The sequence below is a fragment of the Sylvia atricapilla genome, unplaced genomic scaffold (genome assembly GCF_009819655.1).
Source record: "Sylvia atricapilla isolate bSylAtr1 unplaced genomic scaffold, bSylAtr1.pri scaffold_67_arrow_ctg1, whole genome shotgun sequence".
Taxonomy (NCBI): domain Eukaryota; kingdom Metazoa; phylum Chordata; class Aves; order Passeriformes; family Sylviidae; genus Sylvia; species Sylvia atricapilla.
Window position 1 is genome coordinate 14,891 of NW_027077154.1, and position 17,929 is coordinate 32,819.

At 49.2% G+C, this 17,929-nt stretch overlaps 1 protein-coding gene across 1 annotated transcript in view; it reads left to right on the forward strand.

Annotated features, from left to right (window-relative positions):
- Positions 1-1,491: 1,491 nt before the first annotated feature.
- Positions 1,492-17,929, forward strand: part of SAMD11 (sterile alpha motif domain containing 11) — a gene marked incomplete at its 5' end in the record, with an annotated part of 64,465 nt that continues 48,027 nt past the window's right edge. Inside the window, 2 exons of the mRNA XM_066340341.1 lie at positions 1,492-1,670; positions 6,369-6,419. Of these exons, the coding sequence (XP_066196438.1) occupies positions 1,492-1,670; positions 6,369-6,419 (230 nt within the window). The remainder of the gene's footprint in view (positions 1,671-6,368; positions 6,420-17,929) is intronic.

Sequence of the window (17,929 nt, forward strand, 5' to 3'; positions counted from 1 at the left end):
ATTTTCACAGAATTTTTTATTATTTAGTTGTTCCTAAATAGTTGAAATCAGTTTTATTTTCAGAGAAGTTGTTATTATTTGGGTGTTCCTAAACAGTTGAAATCAGGTTTTATTTTCACAGAAGCTGTTGCTATTCAGTTGTTCCTAAACAGTTGAAATCAGTTTGGTTTTTTTTTTTTTAGAGAAGTTTTTATTATTTAGTTGTTCCTAAACAGTTGAAATCAGTTTTTTTCCAGAGGAGCTGTAATTATTTAGATGTTCCTAAACAGTTGAAATCAGGGGGGTTTTTTTAGAGAAGTTGTTATTCTTTGGGTGTTCCTAAACAGTTGAAATCAGTTTTTTTTTTTTTTTTTCAGAGAAGTTGTTATTCTTTGGGTGCTCCTAAACCGTTGAAATCAGGTTTTTTATTTTCACAGAACCTGTTATCATTTAGTTATTCCTAAACAGTTGAAACCAGGTGTTTTTTCCAGAGGAGTTGTTATTTTTCAATTGTCCCTGTGCAGTTCCTGGCCCTGTTCCCTCCCTCCAGAGCTGTGGCCTCACTTTCCCTCTCTGCTCTTTTTTGGATTTTGGTGGCCAAAACTGGATCTGAGGGGCAGTGGCAGCGCAGCCCCTGGTCCTGGGGCATTTCCCTGAAATCCTGCACTGTGACCCCTGGCACAGCTTTAGTCCAGTGGGGACATGAAAATATTCGGTGGGAAATATTCTGGAGCTTCAGAGAAATATTCAGAAATTGGGGCCTGATTCTTCCTTTCCCTCTGGGAGGGGAGGAGGTGAAATGGGAGAGGCTGGAAATGCCTGGGTTGGTCAGAACTGGGGAGAAAATAAAATAAAATGAATATTAAATAAAATAAAATGAGAACTAGAAGTGCTGGAAAACCCCTTTGCAAAGTTTGAGCAGGACAAAGCCTGAGGCATGCAGGGACTGGCAGCTTTGACAGAGTGACCTTTTTTGACCGAGATAAACAAGGGATCTATTTCTAATATATATATATGTGTGTGTGTGTGTGTGTGTATATATAATCTATATAATATATATTATAAAAATTATATCTATTATAAAAATATATATTATATAAAATATATTATTTTATATATTATAAGAAGATACATATTTATAGAAAAAATATATTTATATATATTATAAAAATATTTTCTGTAGTATAAATATCTATATTTATATATAGATATATATTATATGTAAATATTTATAAAATATTTATATATGAGTATTTATAAAATACTTATATATTTTTAAATATTTAAATATTTAAAATATTTAAAAATAAATATATTTATATATAAATAAATATATTATATATAAATGTATATATTGTACATACATATATATATATAAAATATGTATATATTATATATATATATAATATGTATATATAATATATATATATATATTTGTGTGTGTGTGACAATACCGACCCTCCTCACCAAATAATTTGATTTTTTTGCCTTTTTTCCCCTGTGCCCTGGCAGAACCGGGGCCGCCTGGCGGAGAAGAGGAGCCTCCCGCTGCCCCCCGGCAGGGTCCCCAAGAAGGAGCTGAGCTGCGTGTCCCCGGCGGCAGGGGACGGCCACGAGGGCGGCCAGGGCCATGGGCAGCCCCCCGCCGTGAAGCAGGAGGACGATCTGCACATCAGTATCATGAAAAGAAGGTACCAGAGCCCCGCGGGGCGCTGAGCTCGCTCTGCACATGGCACAGGGCTCTGCTGTGGGGCTTCCTAAACAGCTGCAATCAGTTCTGATTCTTTTTTTTTTTTTTTTTTTATTATTATTATTATTATTATTATTATTATTATTTTATTTTATCTTTTGTTTTTGGTTTTTTGGGGGATTGTTGTTGGTGGTTTTTTTTTTATTTTGTTTTATTTTGGGGTGTGTTTGGTTTTGTTTTGGGGTTTTTTGGTGTGTTTTTTTTGGTGTGTGTTTGTTTTTTTGTTTGGTTTTTTTTGTTTGTTTGTTTTTGGGGTTTTTGTGTGTGTGTATTAGGGGTTTTTTTGTGGGTTTGTTTTTTTTCTTTTCAGAGAAGCTGTTGCTGTTTAGGTGTTTCTAAATAGTTGAAATCAGGTGGGTTTTTTTTTTTCAGATAAGCTGTTATTATTTAGGTGTTTCTAAAGAGTGGAAATCAGTTTTCTGGTTTGGTTTTTTTTTTTTAATTGGTTTTTTTTGGGTTTTTTGAGAAGCTGTTATTTGAGTGTTTCTAAGCTGACTTTGAGTTGTAGGATACTGAGTCTTAGTTACAATATAACCTGAAAACAATGGCCTGAAGGAGAATCCCTTTGGATTGAGCAGAAACTTTCTGCTGGCTGAGGGATCCAAAGGCCAATGGAGCAAACCAGAAGTCTAAAGAGCAGCTTTTAGAGTTTAAAATATAACACAGGATGGTGATATAGCAGTTCTTATAGGCTGGATGTAAATTCTATAGGATTTTGTGTCTTGTGTCGGTTGGTCACTGAAAATTAGAATATTCATCACAAAAGGAGATAGAATGGATTGTAACAAAGACCTTGCTCTCTTCCCCTTCCTCTTCCCCCTATTCTCACTCTCCTGCTCTCTCTCCCTTCTCTCTCAGCTCTCACCCCGCTGTTCTCTCCCTCTCTCTTTGGGATTTCCCTCCAGCAGAAGCTGGTGGCTGAAGGAAAATCCCTTTTACCCAAAACCCTTGCAATAAACCCACAATAAAATGTTCTGGAATATCCAGATTGGCAGAATTCCTTGTCCCAGCCTCTGTGGATTCTCCTACAAAAAGGGTGGAAAACTCCCACCCTGGGGACCCAGCAGAGGTCGGGGCTGGGAGTTTTGCTCTCTCCTGCTCTCTCCCCTGCCCTTTGCTCTCTCTCCTCTCTCTTTGGGATTTCCCTCCAGCAGAAGCTGGTGGCTGAAGGCAAATCCCTTTTACCCAAAACCCTTGCAATAAACCCACAATAAAACGTTCTGGAATATCCAGGCGGGCAGAATTCCTTGTCCCAGCCTCTGGATTCCCCTGCACAGCCCCAGGGATCTCAGAGACCCCTTTATGGAGCCCGAGCCCCTGGAGGCAGCTCAGGGCACCTCCTCGGGTGATGCTCAGAGCCCCAGACAAACCCCATCTCATCGCTTTTCTCCTGTTTTATGTGCTCCTCGGCTGGCAGCAGAGGAGCTGCTCCCTCCTTTTCCCTCCCACAGACCCCGTCCCCTCGGCAGCTCGGAGACAAAAGAGCAGCCAGCTCTTTGGCCATAAAACCCGCTGTAATTAAACTCCGGGTTTATCACTGCGGCTCTCCTGGAGCCTGGAAAAAAGGGAAAGGTGTTTTTGGGAATGCCCCTGGAGCCTCCCAACGCAGGGACCCCTCCCAGACAGGTTTGGTGAGCTGCCCTGCTCCTCCTGCCCCCTTTAATTAGGCTTTTAATGGCTCATTAGGAGGGAGAACAACGTGATAACTCCCTAATTGATAATGCTGGCCCCCCAAATACAAAGTGCTCTTATCTTAAATCTTTAATTAGTGTAATTGCTTTGCCTTGTTTATGAGGAAATGAAGGAGGAATGGGTGGCAGCTCTCAGGCAGCCAGCTCACCAAGGCTGTGCTCTCCAGAAATCCTCCAGCAGTTTTCTCTTTTTGATTTCCTTGGAGGGCAGCAGGATTCTCCCGGCTGCTTCAACCCAAAAGCTGGGTTTTTCTGGGAGCTGTGCTGCAGTGTTGGGGGGAAAACTGGGGCTGGTGGAGCAGGCAGAAATCCTGAGAGTGCAGGAATAAGGGGAAAAAACCAGGAATTCAGTGCCCAGGCAGGGAACATGTGCTGCTGCCACCAGCGTTCCCAAGCGTTTTATCCCTTGGACACAGAGATCCCCCAGCCCTGCTGGGCCACTGAGGGGACACTGGGCACCTCCTGCTGCTCCAGGGCCTCGAGTGGGCAGCAGCCTGTCCCCCTCCTGCTGGTCTTGGGGTGGTGGCAGTGGCAGCAAGACCAGCCTGGGGTGGCTCTGGGGTGGCTCTGGGGACAGCAACAGCAGCCTGTCCCCTTCCTGCTGGCCTGGGGGTGGTGGCAGTGGCAGCAGGATCAGCCTGGGGTGGCCCTGGGGACAGCAGGAGCAACCTGTCCCCCTTGTGCTGGCCTTTCAGGTGGCTCTGGGGACAGCAGGACCAGCCTGAGGTGGCTCTGGGGTGGCTCTGGGGACAGCAACAGCAGCCTGTCCCCTTCCTGCTGGCCCTGGGGGTGGCTCTGGGGGCAGCAGGAGCAGCCTGGGGTGGCTCTGGGGACAGCAGGAGCAGCCTGGGGTGGCTCTGGGGACAAAAGGAGCAACCTGTCCCCCTTCCTGCTGGCCCTGGGGGTGGTGGCAGTGGCAGCAGGAGCAGCCTGGGGTGGCTCTGGGGTGGCAGGCTTGGCTTTGCTGCCGCCCTCTGGCTTGTCCCAGGCCCCAAAGGAGGGAAGTGGGGCAGTCTCCATCCCTGGGGAGGCTCAGGGAACGCTCAGGTGTGGCACCTGGGGACGTGGTGTAGTGGTGAAGGTGGCAGTGCTGGGGTAAAAGCTGCCCCGGAGGAGCTTAGAGGACTTTTCCAGCCTCAATGATTCCAGAATTCCGAGCCAGACTCCCCAAATGCCGTGGCTGGGCAGTAGCTGGGGCAGTTTTAACTTTCCCCCAGCCCTGAGGAAGGCATGAGCTCAGCCTGCAGCTTTCCCACCCCGGGATGGTGTCAGGAGCCCCGGGCTGTTATCCCAGCACTCTCCGGGCAGAGGAAGGCTCAGCTCTAACAGCAGCATCCTCACACCCGGCTGGAGTTCAGCCCAGCGTTGTCTTGTGGGTTGATGCATTTAATTCCTGGTTTAAAGAGTGGCCTCTTGCCCTGGCCTGGAAGGAGGAGAACAGCAGAGACAGCGTCTGGGATGGAGCAGGGAGGGACAGCCACAGCCTTGGGCACAGCCCCAGCACTGGGATGGTGTCTGAGGGTGGGAGAGGCTCCAGCACCTGCTCCCAGCCCTGGGAAGGCGTCACTGACCCAATGAGGACGTGGATTTGAGGGAAAGAGAGGGGAGAGACCAGCCTCTGACCTCCCAGGGGTGCTGAGTATCCCAAACAGCCCCAAATCCCTCCCTGCCCGGGAAGGAGATGTGGGAGCAGCAGGGAAGGTGAAGTGGAGGAAGGGAGGGAAGGAGGTTTTGCCCCACAGGGGCTTTGGGCAGCTCTGCCCATGTCCCTGTGTCAGGGAGCTCTCCTTAGTGTGACCCTCACAGCAGCAGGAGCTGGGGATGAGATTCCCTGAGCCCCTGTTCGCTCCTGCTCAGCCTTCTGAGGGCTGGGGACCAGTTTGGATACTGGGGGCTGTGCAGGTTGGGACTGGGATAACTGGGAGGAGGAGCAGGGAGGATCCAGCTCTGCCCATCCGAGCAAAAAAACCCATAAAACCCTCCTAATTAAAGCTGCTCTGCTTTAATTCAGGTTATTGTCCACCCCAAAGCTGCTGCCTGTACCAGGCAGGGTGACAGAAAGGTGCTGGGTTAATATCTGAGGTGGGAATTGCTGATAATGAATTTCCAGCTGGGGAGGGAACACGGCACTGACACGTTTGGGGCTTCTGGCTGAAATGTCAGTGCTGAGCTCCTTCTGCCTCCTCTGAACGGGGCCTGGGGGCTGAGACAGCGCTCTGCTGGGGCAGGAGAGGGGCAGGATGGGGCAGGAGAGGGGCAGGATGGGGCAGGAGAGGATTTCCCAGTGTGGAGCAGCTCCTGGGTCCTGCTGTGGACACAGAGCTCCCAAGTGAGGCTGGATGGGGCAGGATTTGGGGCTGGGCAGGGCAGGATTTGGGGCTGGGCGGGGCAGGATTTGGGGCAGGATTTGGGGCTGGAGGGGGCAGGATTTGGGGCAGGATTTGGGGCTGGAGGAGGCAGGATTTGGGGCAGGATTTGGTGCTGGAGGGGGCAGGATTTGGGGCTGGAGGGGGCAGGATTTGGGGCAGGATTTGGTGCTGGAGGGGGCAGGATTTGGGGCAGGATTTGGGGCTGGAGGAGGCAGGATTTGGGGCAGGATTTGGTGCTGGAGGGGGCAGGACTTGGGGCAGGATTTGGGGCTGGGCAGGGCAGGATTTGGGGCAGGATTTGGGGCTGGAGGGGGCAGGATTTGGGGCAGGATTTGGGGCTGGAGGAGGCAGGATTTGGGGCAGGATTTGGGGCTGGAGGGGGCAGGATTTGGGGCAGGATTTGGGGCTGGGCAGGGCAGGATTTGGGGCAGGATTTGGTGCTGGAGGGGGCAGGATTTGGGGCAGGATTTGGGGCTGGGGGGCTCTGCGGGTCCCCAGGGTGGAGCAGGCTCGGAGGGGCAGGAGAGGAGCGCTCAGCCCGTGCCTCTGACCTGTCCTTTTGTTTTTTGTTTGTTGCAGGATTCACACCCACTGGGATTTAAACATCTCCTTCCGAGAGACCTCCTGCAGGTACCGCTTTGGGCACCTCTTTCTGTGGTGGGCTGAGAGTTTCTGCTTTTTCCTGGGGGCTGCTGGATGGAAATGAACGTTTTCTGTCAGTTCTGGGGGCTTTTTTTCCTTCCTTTGTTCCTCATTCTGCCCTTGCCACACACGCTCTCTTTTGGTTTTGTTTTGGGGGAAAATTGTGGGGATAAAAATCGATGAGACTCCTAAAGAAAGCCCAATTTTGATACGTTTACTCTGGTCCCAAGAAAGTGGAGATTCATAAATGGAAGATCTCCAGTTGCAAACGTGAATATCTGATCTCCTGGGTGTGGTGCATTATCTTCATGTCACAAACTCTTCTCATCCTTCAGCTCTCCAGCTGCAGAGATTTGCACTAAAAACTGGGATTTTTGAAAGGTCTCTTGTGTTCTGGGCTTGCCAGATCAGGATGCAGCCTTTGAGTTGTGGAGAACTCTTCAGGGTTTTCAGAATGAGAGAAATAAATCTGAGCAGCTGGGAAACTTCTCAAGGAGGAGAGGAGGGAGCAGAGAGAGGGTCTCAGGGTGCTCCAGCCCCTCCTGGGTGTGGGGAACTCAGGATCTGCTCCCTGGGATCTGCTGCCAAAGAGAGAAACCACAGAGCCCAGAGAGAAACTGGAGTTCTGCTGAAAGGAGTTTGGGATGTTGTGTGTGAACCTGTTCAGTTAGAGATGGAAAAATAAAAATAAAAAAGGGGGAAATCAGAGCACTGGTGGAGCAGAGGACAGTGTCCATGTCTGTGCCTGACAGGGAAAGGAAAAGAGGAGGAATAAACCGATTTTCCCAGCTGGAGGGAGCAGAGAGGCCTGAAAACCCCAATCTCTCTTTTAACTGAGAGGGAATTAAACCTTGGCCATGGGGATGAAGGTGGGGAATCCGTGTGGACTCATCCTGCACTCCAGGGAGGGCAGAGGAATTCTCTGAACCACAATTCCTCATTTTTCCAGAGGAATTTTCACAAACCCCAGGTTTTTCACAAACCCCACCCCAGGGTGAGCAGAAGGAGCCAGTGCAGCAGCTCAGGCATAAAAACAGGTTTTGGAAAGGCAGCCCTTAGAATAAACCCCTTTGGTTTGCTGCTCCAAGCTTTTGGGACTCTCAAATACAAAAGGATGGATTCTTTCCAGGCAGAGCCTTTCATGCTAAATTTCAGCCCAGAGCAGAGTTTAATGGCTGAGTTATAACCTCCTAAAAGGCAGAGGTTTGGGGTGGAAGTGCTGACAGTGCCTTAATTAATGGCCCTGTGAGCAATGATTCTGCACAATGGCAGCTGAGGGTGCCAACACCTTTGGAAATCAGAATCCCTGTCTTAAAAAAAGGAAAAATCTGAAAAAAAATCTGAACTTGTAACGTGTGGCTTGGTTTTTATGTCAAATATATTTCCTGGTCTTCCTCAACTCGACTGTTCCCTTCAGTTCAGCTCTGTCCTGGAAGAAAACTCAGTAATTCCCCTTGGGAACAGAAGTTTGGCTTCTCCTGAGGAGCCCAGCTGTCAAAAGCCCAGCTGTCAAAAGCTGCTCATCCAGCCCGTTTAGAAGGGGAAAAAAAAAAACAAAACCCAAATAGTTATGGTGTGTGGCAGAAGAAGGGTTTGTGGTTTATATGGAAAAGAATTTGGGGTTTCTATGGCAGGACAGAAGAAGGATTTGGGGTTTGTATGGCAGGACAGAGGAAGGATTTGGGGTTTCTATGGCAGGACAGAGGAAGGATTTGGGGTTTATATGGAGAAGGATTTGAGGTTTATATGGAGAAGGATTTGGGGTTTCTATGGCAGGACAGAGGAAGGATTTGGGGTTTATAATGGAGAAGGATTTGAGGTTTATATGGAGAAGGATTTGGGGTTTCTATGGCAGGACAGAGGAAGGATTTGGGGTTTCTGTGGCAGGACAGAAGAAGGATTTGGGGTTTATGTGGCAGGACAGATGAAGGATTTGGGGTTTCCATGGCAGGACAGAGGAAGGATTTGGGGTTTATATGGAGAAGGGTTTGGGGTTTATATGGAGAAGGATTTGGGGTTTATGTGGCAGGACAGAGGAAGGATCTGGGGTTTGTATGGAGAAGGTTTTGGGGTTTATATGGAGAAGGATTTGGGGTTTCTATGGCAGGACAGAAGGATTTCTCTCTGTGAGTGGCCCAGGTGGCCACAGAGCCCTGTGAGGGATCTCATCCCAGCCCGGGCTGGCAGGAGGCTCAGCTCAGCTCTCAGGGACTGCACCCTTGGGTGTGCTGCAGCTGCACCCTGGGAGCTGCCTGAAAAGGGGAATCCATCAGGGCAGGAGGAGGAAAAAAAAAAAAAGGCATAAATCAGGGTTGGGGGGGAAAGAGGAGATGAAAAACACCCGGGAAAGGAGACGGGAGAAGGGAACAAAATGGGAAATTCAGTGATTTAGCTCCTTCCCCTGGGAAGCCGGGCAGGAGGGGAGGGCAGGGCAGGGCAGGGTTGAGAAGCAGCTGCTGCTGGAGGTGTCAAGGCTGCTCCTGACTCAGCAGAGCTCCGCCGGGTGACACAGGGGACGTTATCGAGTGCCACCCGCTGCTGCTCTGCCCTTCCAGCAGGATGGAGGATGCCTGGGGGGGCTGGCTGGTTTTATTTATTTTATTTTATATTTTATTTTCATTATTTTTATTTTATTTTATTTTATTTTATAATTTTTATTTTATTTTATTTTTATTTTATTTCCCCTAGTAAGCTTTTCCATTCTAATCCCCGAGACCTGGAACAGGGGACTGAAAGGTCAGAAAGGAGTTTTCAGCAGGTGCTGGCAGAGCTGGGGACAGCCCTGCAGGGACACCAGGAGGGGCAGAGTGTCCCCAAAAGGGACCTGCCTTCCCCCTCTGGCACTCCTGGCTGCTCTCCTGCTCTTCCCCTCCCTTTTTCCTTTCCCTGGGGGATGATATTTTGGGAGGGGTGGATACCTGGGCAGAGGTGGGAGCTGAATTCTGTCAAATCCGTGCCTCAGAAGGACAGAGAAGGACCCAGAGGGGGTCTTTACCAATGGTAAAAAGTTCTAAAAGTTACCCAAAAGGCCGAGCAATAAAAACAGAATAGAAACACAATATAATCTACAATAATAATATTTAATAGAAATATATAATATATAACATGATATGAGCGAGAGACCCAGAGGGGTTTTTACCAGTGGTGAAGTTGTAAAAGTTACCCCAAAAGCTGAGCAATAAGAATAGAATATAAATCCAATATAATATATAATAGAACTATATAATATATAACATAATAAGTGTAATAGAAGCTGGACAAGGTGAGCTTTGCCCATCAGGTGAAGTCAGGGGAGATTCCAGCTGTGGGGGACTGCAGAGCTGTCCCCAAAACTCCTGGGCTCTCTGGGGGACAAATGTGCCTCCTGACTCTGTGGAAGACTCTCAGAGTCCCCAGTGAGAGCCCACAGATGTGTCAGCCACAGCAGGAAAAGGAGATTCCTTCAGCACCAGGCTGGATTCAGCCCATCCAGGTGATTCCTGCCCCGGCTTTGGGCAGTGGGCAGCTCAGGGGAACACCTCAGTCCTCATCCCGTGGTTTTAGGAGTCAGGAACCCGAGTGGCTTCTCCCTTTCCTGCAGGGACGAGGTTAAACCAGGAGAAAATTTGGAGAGATGAGAAGTATGACTTCATCTGAATTAATTCTGTCATCATCATTTAATTAGCAGCACTTTCTGCTCCTGCATTCGTCCCCAGGAAGATTGATGTGGCTGCAGGGGTGGGGTGGGGAAGGAAGACCCTTTATGGGCTAGAGATTCAGATGCTAAAGGGGAATGGGGAGCTGATAAACCAGTTTTAACTTTGTTTTTTAAAGCTAAAATTGCATTTTTGATAATGGTGAGAAGAGCTGTTAGATGCCTACAAGAAAAGGGGGAGAGTTCATTTGAAAAAGTTTATTATTTTTTATTCTGGCCATGTTGTTTCTTTGAGGATTGTGTGAAGTAAAAAAGTACCAGGAGTTCTTGATGCTCAGTTTATCCCAAGTCCCTTAGGGTCCATTTCTCTCATCTGAAAGCACCAATCCCCAAAGACAGAACCTGGAACTGGAGATTTCCTCCAGCCCTCCCTCCTCACACCCCTCTGTGGGATTGGGATTGGGGTTGGAGCAATTAATTTACATTGAAATGAGCTGAAATTCTGCCCTGGCTGCTGTGAGTGACTCCCGAGGATCCTCCCTCCCCTGCTGCCCTGATTAAAGCCGAGCAATTTAACATTTCATCAGCTCAGGGCTCAGTGAGGGGAGAAAACGAGGGGCTTGGGGATGTTTGAAGGGTCCTCAGCAGTGCCAGGCACACGCTGCTGTCACTGCCTCAGCAAAACATCTGTCCCCGTGTCCTGACAAACCCCAAACCTCCGGGATCTCTCTCCTCCCCATCTCTCAGGGTGCTGTAATCCCACTTGATTTTTTAAAATTTTATTTAGGAGCTTGCAGGGAGCTGAATGACAAAGGTGCAAACATCTTCATACTTATTGCCACCTGATTTGGGAGTCGCCAGCCCAACTGATCATTTTTATGAACTGTCATGAGCATTAATGAAATTTTATGGCCATTTTGCTGGGGACACTGCAGGATGATGGATTTGTTTTTCCAGCCTCAGTCTGCAGGGAGATTTAGGGCCCCGCTGCCCACGGCGTGGGGTGGGATTTTCAGGCCTCTCTGCTCCCTCCACTTGGGAAAATCTGTTTATTCCTCCTTTTTTTTTTTTTTTTTTTCCTTCATTTCTCCTTTTCCCTCTCTTTTTCCTGTGTCTGGGGGTGACATCTCAGAGGGGCAGAGTTCTCTCAAATCCGGGCCTCAGAAGGACAGAGAAGGACCCAGAGAGGTTTTTACCAATGGTAAAAAGTTCAAAAAGTTACCCAAAAGGCCGAGCAATAAAAATAGAATAGAAACACAATAGAATCTATAATAATAATAGATAATAGAAATATATAATATATAACGTAATATGTATAATCTATAATACATGACATATATAATATGTTATATAAAATATAAAATACAAAATACAGCTACATAATACATATAATCATATATGATATAATAGATAATAATATACAATATAGAATATATACTATAGAATATATACTATAGAATATATACTATAGAATATATACTATGATACTATAACATATCTAGTATATAATATAGTATATGATATATACTCTATGTAATATTCAATAAATATAATGTACAAATACATGATACATATATGCAATATAATATATAATATGCATACAGAATATATAGTATCTATTATATACTATATAATTGATAGTATATAATATAAAAATACATAAATATAAATGCACAATACATTTAATAACTGACAATATAATATATAATAGCACATATTTTAATCTAGAATATAAATATAAAGTATAAAATATAAATAAATATGTAGGTAATCAAAGTATACAAATATAATTTAAAAAAACAGTAATAAGAAGAGGTGGCCAGGTGGTAGCAGTGACAGTGACAGGGAGGTGCCAGGGGTGTGACAGAGGGGTGACAGGAGGGTGCCAGCTCCGGCCCAGGGTCACAGTGCTCTGTGCAGCCCCTCTGCTGTCCCCCCTGTCCCCAGGTGTCCCCGCAGATCCGTGACCCCAATCCCGTGCCCAGCCCAGGGCTGGGACAGAGGGGTGACAGGGACATGCCAGGGGTGTGACAGTGACAGGGAGGTGCCAGGGGTGTGACAGGGAGGTGCCAGCTCCGGCCCAGGGTCACAGTGCAGCCCCTCTGCTGTCCCCAGGTGTCCCCGCAGATCCGTGACCCCAATCCCGTGCCCAGAGGTGTGACAGTGACAGGGGTGTGACAGGGACATGCCAGGGGTGTGACAGGGAGGTGCCAGCTCCGGCCCAGGGTCACGGTGCTCTGTGCAGCCCCTCTGCTGTCCCCCCTGTCCCCCCTGTCCCCAGGTGTCCCCGCAGAGCCGTGACCCCAATCCCGTGCCCAGCCCAGGGCTGGGACAGAGGGGTGACAGGGCCATGCCAGGGGTGTGACAGTGACAGGGAGGTACCGGGGTGTGACAGGGAGGTGCCAGGTCTGGCCCAGGCTCACAGTGCTCTGTGCAGCCCCTCTGCTGTCCCCCCTGTCCCCAGGTGTCCCCAGGTGTCCCCGCAGAGCCGTGACCCCAATCCCGTGGCCCGGGCGCTCCGCAGGCTCCGGGGCTGTGGCCAAGGTGAGCAGCAGCAGCAGCAGCAGCAGCAGGAGGGGACAGCGGGGCTGAGCTCAGCCTTCCCTGAGCCTTTTGTGCTGACACAGTGACCCACGGTGGCTTTACTGGGGGGGTCAGCACCCTGACCTTGCCTGGCTGCTCAGGGCCAGGGCAGGGCACAGCCAGCCGGGGACAAAGTCCTGCCACAGGGGTCCCTGGCCTGGCGTCACTCCTGCCTCTGCTAGGGCTTAGTCCTTGGGTGGGGGCAGTCAGAGCTTGTGAACTTTTATTGCATTTTTTTATTATTATTAATTTATTGCAAGGAATGAGCCGAGGGGATCCATCAGTTCTTGGGAATGAGCAGGATTTTATTCCCAGAGCGCTGGGTTTGGCCTGGCCACGGTTGACAGGGGAGAGTCTCTGTTCCTACTGAGCACACACACACACACAACTCACACATTCATTCCTTATTATTATTTTTTTTTTCTTTTTTCTTGCCACCATTAACTGGGAGCACCAGGGGCTGATTTGCTGAGCAGGAGGTCAGAGCAGGGGGGTGGAACACTCCCTTCTGGGGCTGAAAAATCAATGAGGCTGTGATTAAATGGCCCACGGAGGGTGGACACTGCAGGCTGAGGGCAGAGATCTTCTTGGAGCTGCTTCATCTGGGGGCTGCAGCACGAATTGCTCTTGTAGGTCCTTCTACAACCCCCAGATTCATCAGAGGTTGGGGTTTGGGGATGTTTTTAGGGGGTTTTTTTGGTGCTGTTGTGGATTTTTGGGGTTGGTTGGGGTTTTTTTGGTTGGTTTTTTTGAGTTGGTGTGGGTTGTTTTTTTTTTTTTTTTTTTTTTTTTTTTTTGGTTGGTGGTGGTTGGGCATTTTTGGTTTGGTTTTTTTTTTGAGTTTTTTGGGTGGTTTTTTTTTTTGGTTTGGGTTTTTTGGGTTTTTTTTGTTTGGTTTTTTGGGGTTTTTTTTTTTTTTTTTTTTGGATTTGGGGTTTTTTGTTTGGTTTGGGGGGTGGGTTTTTGGTGTTTTTTTTGGTTTGGGTTTTTTGGGGTTTTTTGGTGTTTTTTTTGTTTTGGATCTTTTGGGATTTTTTTTCTGGGGAGAGGGTGTTCCAATTTTTTCCCAGGGGCTGGACTGGAGTGCTGATGTTTCTTTAGAAACCACTTCTTAGTTTGGTTTTTTTTTTTTAAAAAACCCCTCCTAACTAGGAACTGTGATCCCCCCGAGTGCCTGTGCTGCCCCAGCCCGGCCACCCCACGCTTCTGCTCTTACATCAGCTCCTTTCTCAGGGCTGTAAGGATGCAACAGCATTTATGGACCGATCTGGGCTCTCCTTTAATGGCTTCCATAAAAAGCTCATTATTCCCTGCCTGATTTACATCCCTCCCGACCCTGGGCGTGTGCTCCACTCCGGGCAGCCCTGAGCTCTGCTCCCGCGAAATCCTGCTTCCCAGGTCACCAGAGCCAAGCCTAGCCCTGCCCGTGTCCCCAAGGGCCACATGCCCACATCCCTGGCCAGGCTTTAGTCCCTTTTTTTTGGGTGGGAAATGTTCTCTGCTCTCTGATCTAACCGTCCCCTGGTGAAACTCGCGGCTGTTTCCTGCAGCAGCTGGTGGGACAAACTCCTGACAGCAGGGATTGGATTGCTGTGCTGCTGGGAATGACAGAAAAGGGACATTCCCTGGTGTTTCTGCAGCTCCTGGGGATGGTCTCGTCTCCTTGGGGCTTCTCTCTGCCACTCCTCAGGGAGGGGAAGGAGCTGGACCTGGCACCTGAGCCAGGTGAGACATCCTGGGTCTGTGCCATCCCCTGCTGAGTTCTGCACCCAGAGAGAGGGGCCAGAAAGGGCTGGGAGGGACTGGGATGGGAGAGAGAGAACTGGGATGGGGAACATGGAACTGGGATGGAGAACTGGGAATTGGGGCTGGAGAACAGGGACTGGGATGGAGAACTGGGAACTGGGATGGAGAACTGGGAATTGGGGCTGGAGAACAGGGACTGGGATGGAGAACTGGGAACTGGGATGGAGAACTGGGAACTGGGATGGAGAACATGGAACTGGGCTGGAGAACTGGGAACTGGGATGGGGAACATGGAACTGGGATGGAGAACTGGGAATTGGGGCTGGAGAAGAGGGAACTGGGATGGAGAACAGGGAATTGGGGCTGGAGAAGAGGGAACTGGACTGGAGAAGAGGGAACTGGGATAGAGAACAGGGAATTGGGGCTGGAGAACAGGAACTGGGCTGGAGAACAGGGGCTGGCAGCCCTGGGTGCAGCCTGGCAGCTCCCCTGCCCTGCCCTGTCACTGCCCTCCCCTGCAGGCCCTGACATCCCTCCTTTTGCATATTGGATTTTCCCTTTCTTTATTGGAGGGCTGGGCAGAGGGTCGGGACAGTTTTATGGCCGCTGTATTGATCAGTAAAATTTAATATAATCCCTGCACTTACTGGGGGATCATTAAGGGGTTGGAGAGCGGGTGAAATGTATTTTAAAAGAAATACTTTTCCGTCTTATTTCTTCCCTCTTTTACTTTCTGAGTCTCTCTTCTCTTCCAGTCTCCTGCTTTGCATCCCTTCAGAGATTTTTCCCTGTGTTTTGATTTGATTCAGTGTTAGGAGAAGTCTGGTGTGGTGCTGGAGCCATTCCCCTGCAGTTTCTGGGTCAGGGAATTTTGTGTCTGCTGGTTCAGGAGTCACTCAGGTTTTATCCCAGCTCTCCCTGGAGCTCCTGTCTGCAGGACCAGGTGGGCTGGAGGGTAAAGTGGGCAGAGCTGGAGAATAAAGTAGATATTTGTTAAAAGGCCTTTAGGGTACACCTTGGGCAGGACAAGAGCCTGGGAAGGGCTGCACCCAGGGTGGACCCAAAATGGGCACAAAGTGGGCACAAAATGGACCCAAATTTGACCCAAAATGGTCACAAAGTGGACAAAAGTTACCAGGTCTGACACTTTGATAAGTTTTGGTCATTTGCACATTGGGCTTGAATTGTCCAGTTCCAGATGCTGATGATGAGGTCCCATCAGTTTGTTTTCTGTCTTTAGCCCACCCCTGTTTGTGCTTTTGGGGCTGAAAACTGTAACCATTGTCCTTGGTGTGCAGCAGGAGAAGATTTGTTTTGTGTCCCTGCTGTGTGCAGAGCTCAGTGACACTGCCTGTGAGCCCTGGGCACCGCAGAACACGAAATACATGAAATGAAAACTTGAGGCATCCCCGTGAGCAGGAGGGGACACTCGGAGCCGGGTCACTGCTCAGTCCTGGGAGCTGCAGCAATCAGAAAGGCAGCCACGAGTGAAGATTATTGAAATTCGGACCAAAGTGCCTCGCTGCCCCTCCCCGCAGTGTGGGCAGGCGCCGGGCTGCCTGTGCCGCCTGCACAGCCCCGACACTGATTTATACTGCGCTTAATTGTCTCCAGCCATTAGTCTGCTCATCCCGCTCCTCGTTAAAGATGCGCTGGCTGCTGATGGCTCCGAGGGAGACCCGTGCAGGAGGAGGAGGAGGAGGCTCTGGGCACTGGGCTGTGACCTCGGGGACATCTGGCAGCACCTCTGTGCCCACTGTGGCTCCCAGGACAGCGGCCAGAGGGGTCTGGGGGCCTGTGTCCCATCCCCTGCTGGAGTTCTGCACCCCAGGGAGAGGGATCTGGGAGGGCTGGGATGGAGAACAGGGAACTGGGATGGAAAAATAGGGACTGGGATGGAGAATTGGGATGGAGGAATAGGAACTGGGATGGGGGAATAGGGGACTGGGAGAGAATAGGGACTGGGATGGAGAAGAGGGAACTGGATTTTCCCTGATTCCATGGGTGACCTGAGTGCAGTCAGAGCACTCAGTTCCCTGTGTTCCCTGAACCTGGATTTGCTGATGCACCTTTACACACCACGATGTTTGTTTTAAACCCGTGGAAAACCTCCTGAAAGGATTTTGGGGAGAAGGAGAACACCTCTGCTGGCGTGGGGATGTTTCCTTCATGGAGATCTCCTGGGTTCTGTTTTCCCTGGACATTTCACTGTTTTCCCTGGACATTTCACTCTTTTCCCTGGACATTTCACTCTTTTCCCTGGACATTTCACTCTTTTCCCTGGTGTTCTGCACTCTGGGTTTGGAGGAGCCTCTCCAGAGGGGTAGGAGCTGCATTTTCCCGGCGGATAAAACACTCCCTGCCCGTGGCTGAAGGTGTTTACCCCCAAGAGCCGCTCTGGCCTCCACTGGGATGCGAGGCACCGTGCAAAGGCAAAGATGTAATTATCCCATTTTTCTCTCCCCACTCCCTGCTCTCCTCCGCCCTTTCCGGGCCTTGTGCTGATGGCAGCGTTTATCTGCATTTGTCCTCTGTCCCTGACAGCCACTTATTGATTGGCATGATTAAAAAGAACTGATAATCACTTCACATTAATCCCATAAATGACTTAAGGCACCCAAATATTTGCATAATGCATCTTAAAGGTGGCAGCTAAAAGAGGATAAGACCCAAAAAGTGCTTGGCACAGGAGAAACGGGCTTCCCACTCACCTGTGGGGTGGCTTAAGTAATGAGCCTCGTGCTTGCATAAGGAGCACTCTTTAGGAGCAGGAGGAGGGGAGAGATGCTCAGAGGATTTGGGATCCCAACATCCCTCCTCCTGCTGATCCCCTTGAGGGGATCCTGGGGAGGGGCTTTTTGTGTCTGCAGCCTCTTTCCCCCCTCCCGAGGAAAAAAAAAAAAATCTGCAGCCCAGACGCCTGCTGAAAGTCCCTAAAGACTTTCTGTCATGACCTGATCTGATTAGCAGGGAGCTAGACAGGGCTGAGCCCCAGCTGCAGCCCGGGGGCCGGGGCGAGCAGCGCTGCGGGGATTTGGGGGGTATTTAAGGCAGATCAGTGCCAGGTAATTCTGCAGATAATGCACCCTCCGGGCTGCCCTGCTGGGCCCAGGTGAGGACACCCCTGGGTGGGAGCCGTGGCTGGGCAGGGAGGGCAGTATTCCTCATTTATTAGTATTTTATTTATTTTTTTCCCTCCAGTGTCTCTGTCTCAAATTCCCTTCAGAGACAGAGGGCAGGGAGGGCAATATTCCTAATTTATTTTTTTATTATTATTATTATTTTTCCCAGTGTTTCTGGCTCTGCTGGCTGTCAAATTCCCTTCAGAGACAGAGGGTAGGGAGGGCAATATTCCTAATTTATTATTCTTTTTTTTATTTTTTTCCCAGTGTCTCTGTCTCAAATTCCCTTCAGAGAGAGAGATTTCAGGGAGAAAAGTGGCTCAGTTTAGCTCGGGGTGAGCCCCTGCTGCTGGGGGGATTGGGGAGCTCAGCATCCCCTGCAAACCAACCAAAGGGACATTTCCCAGCTCCTG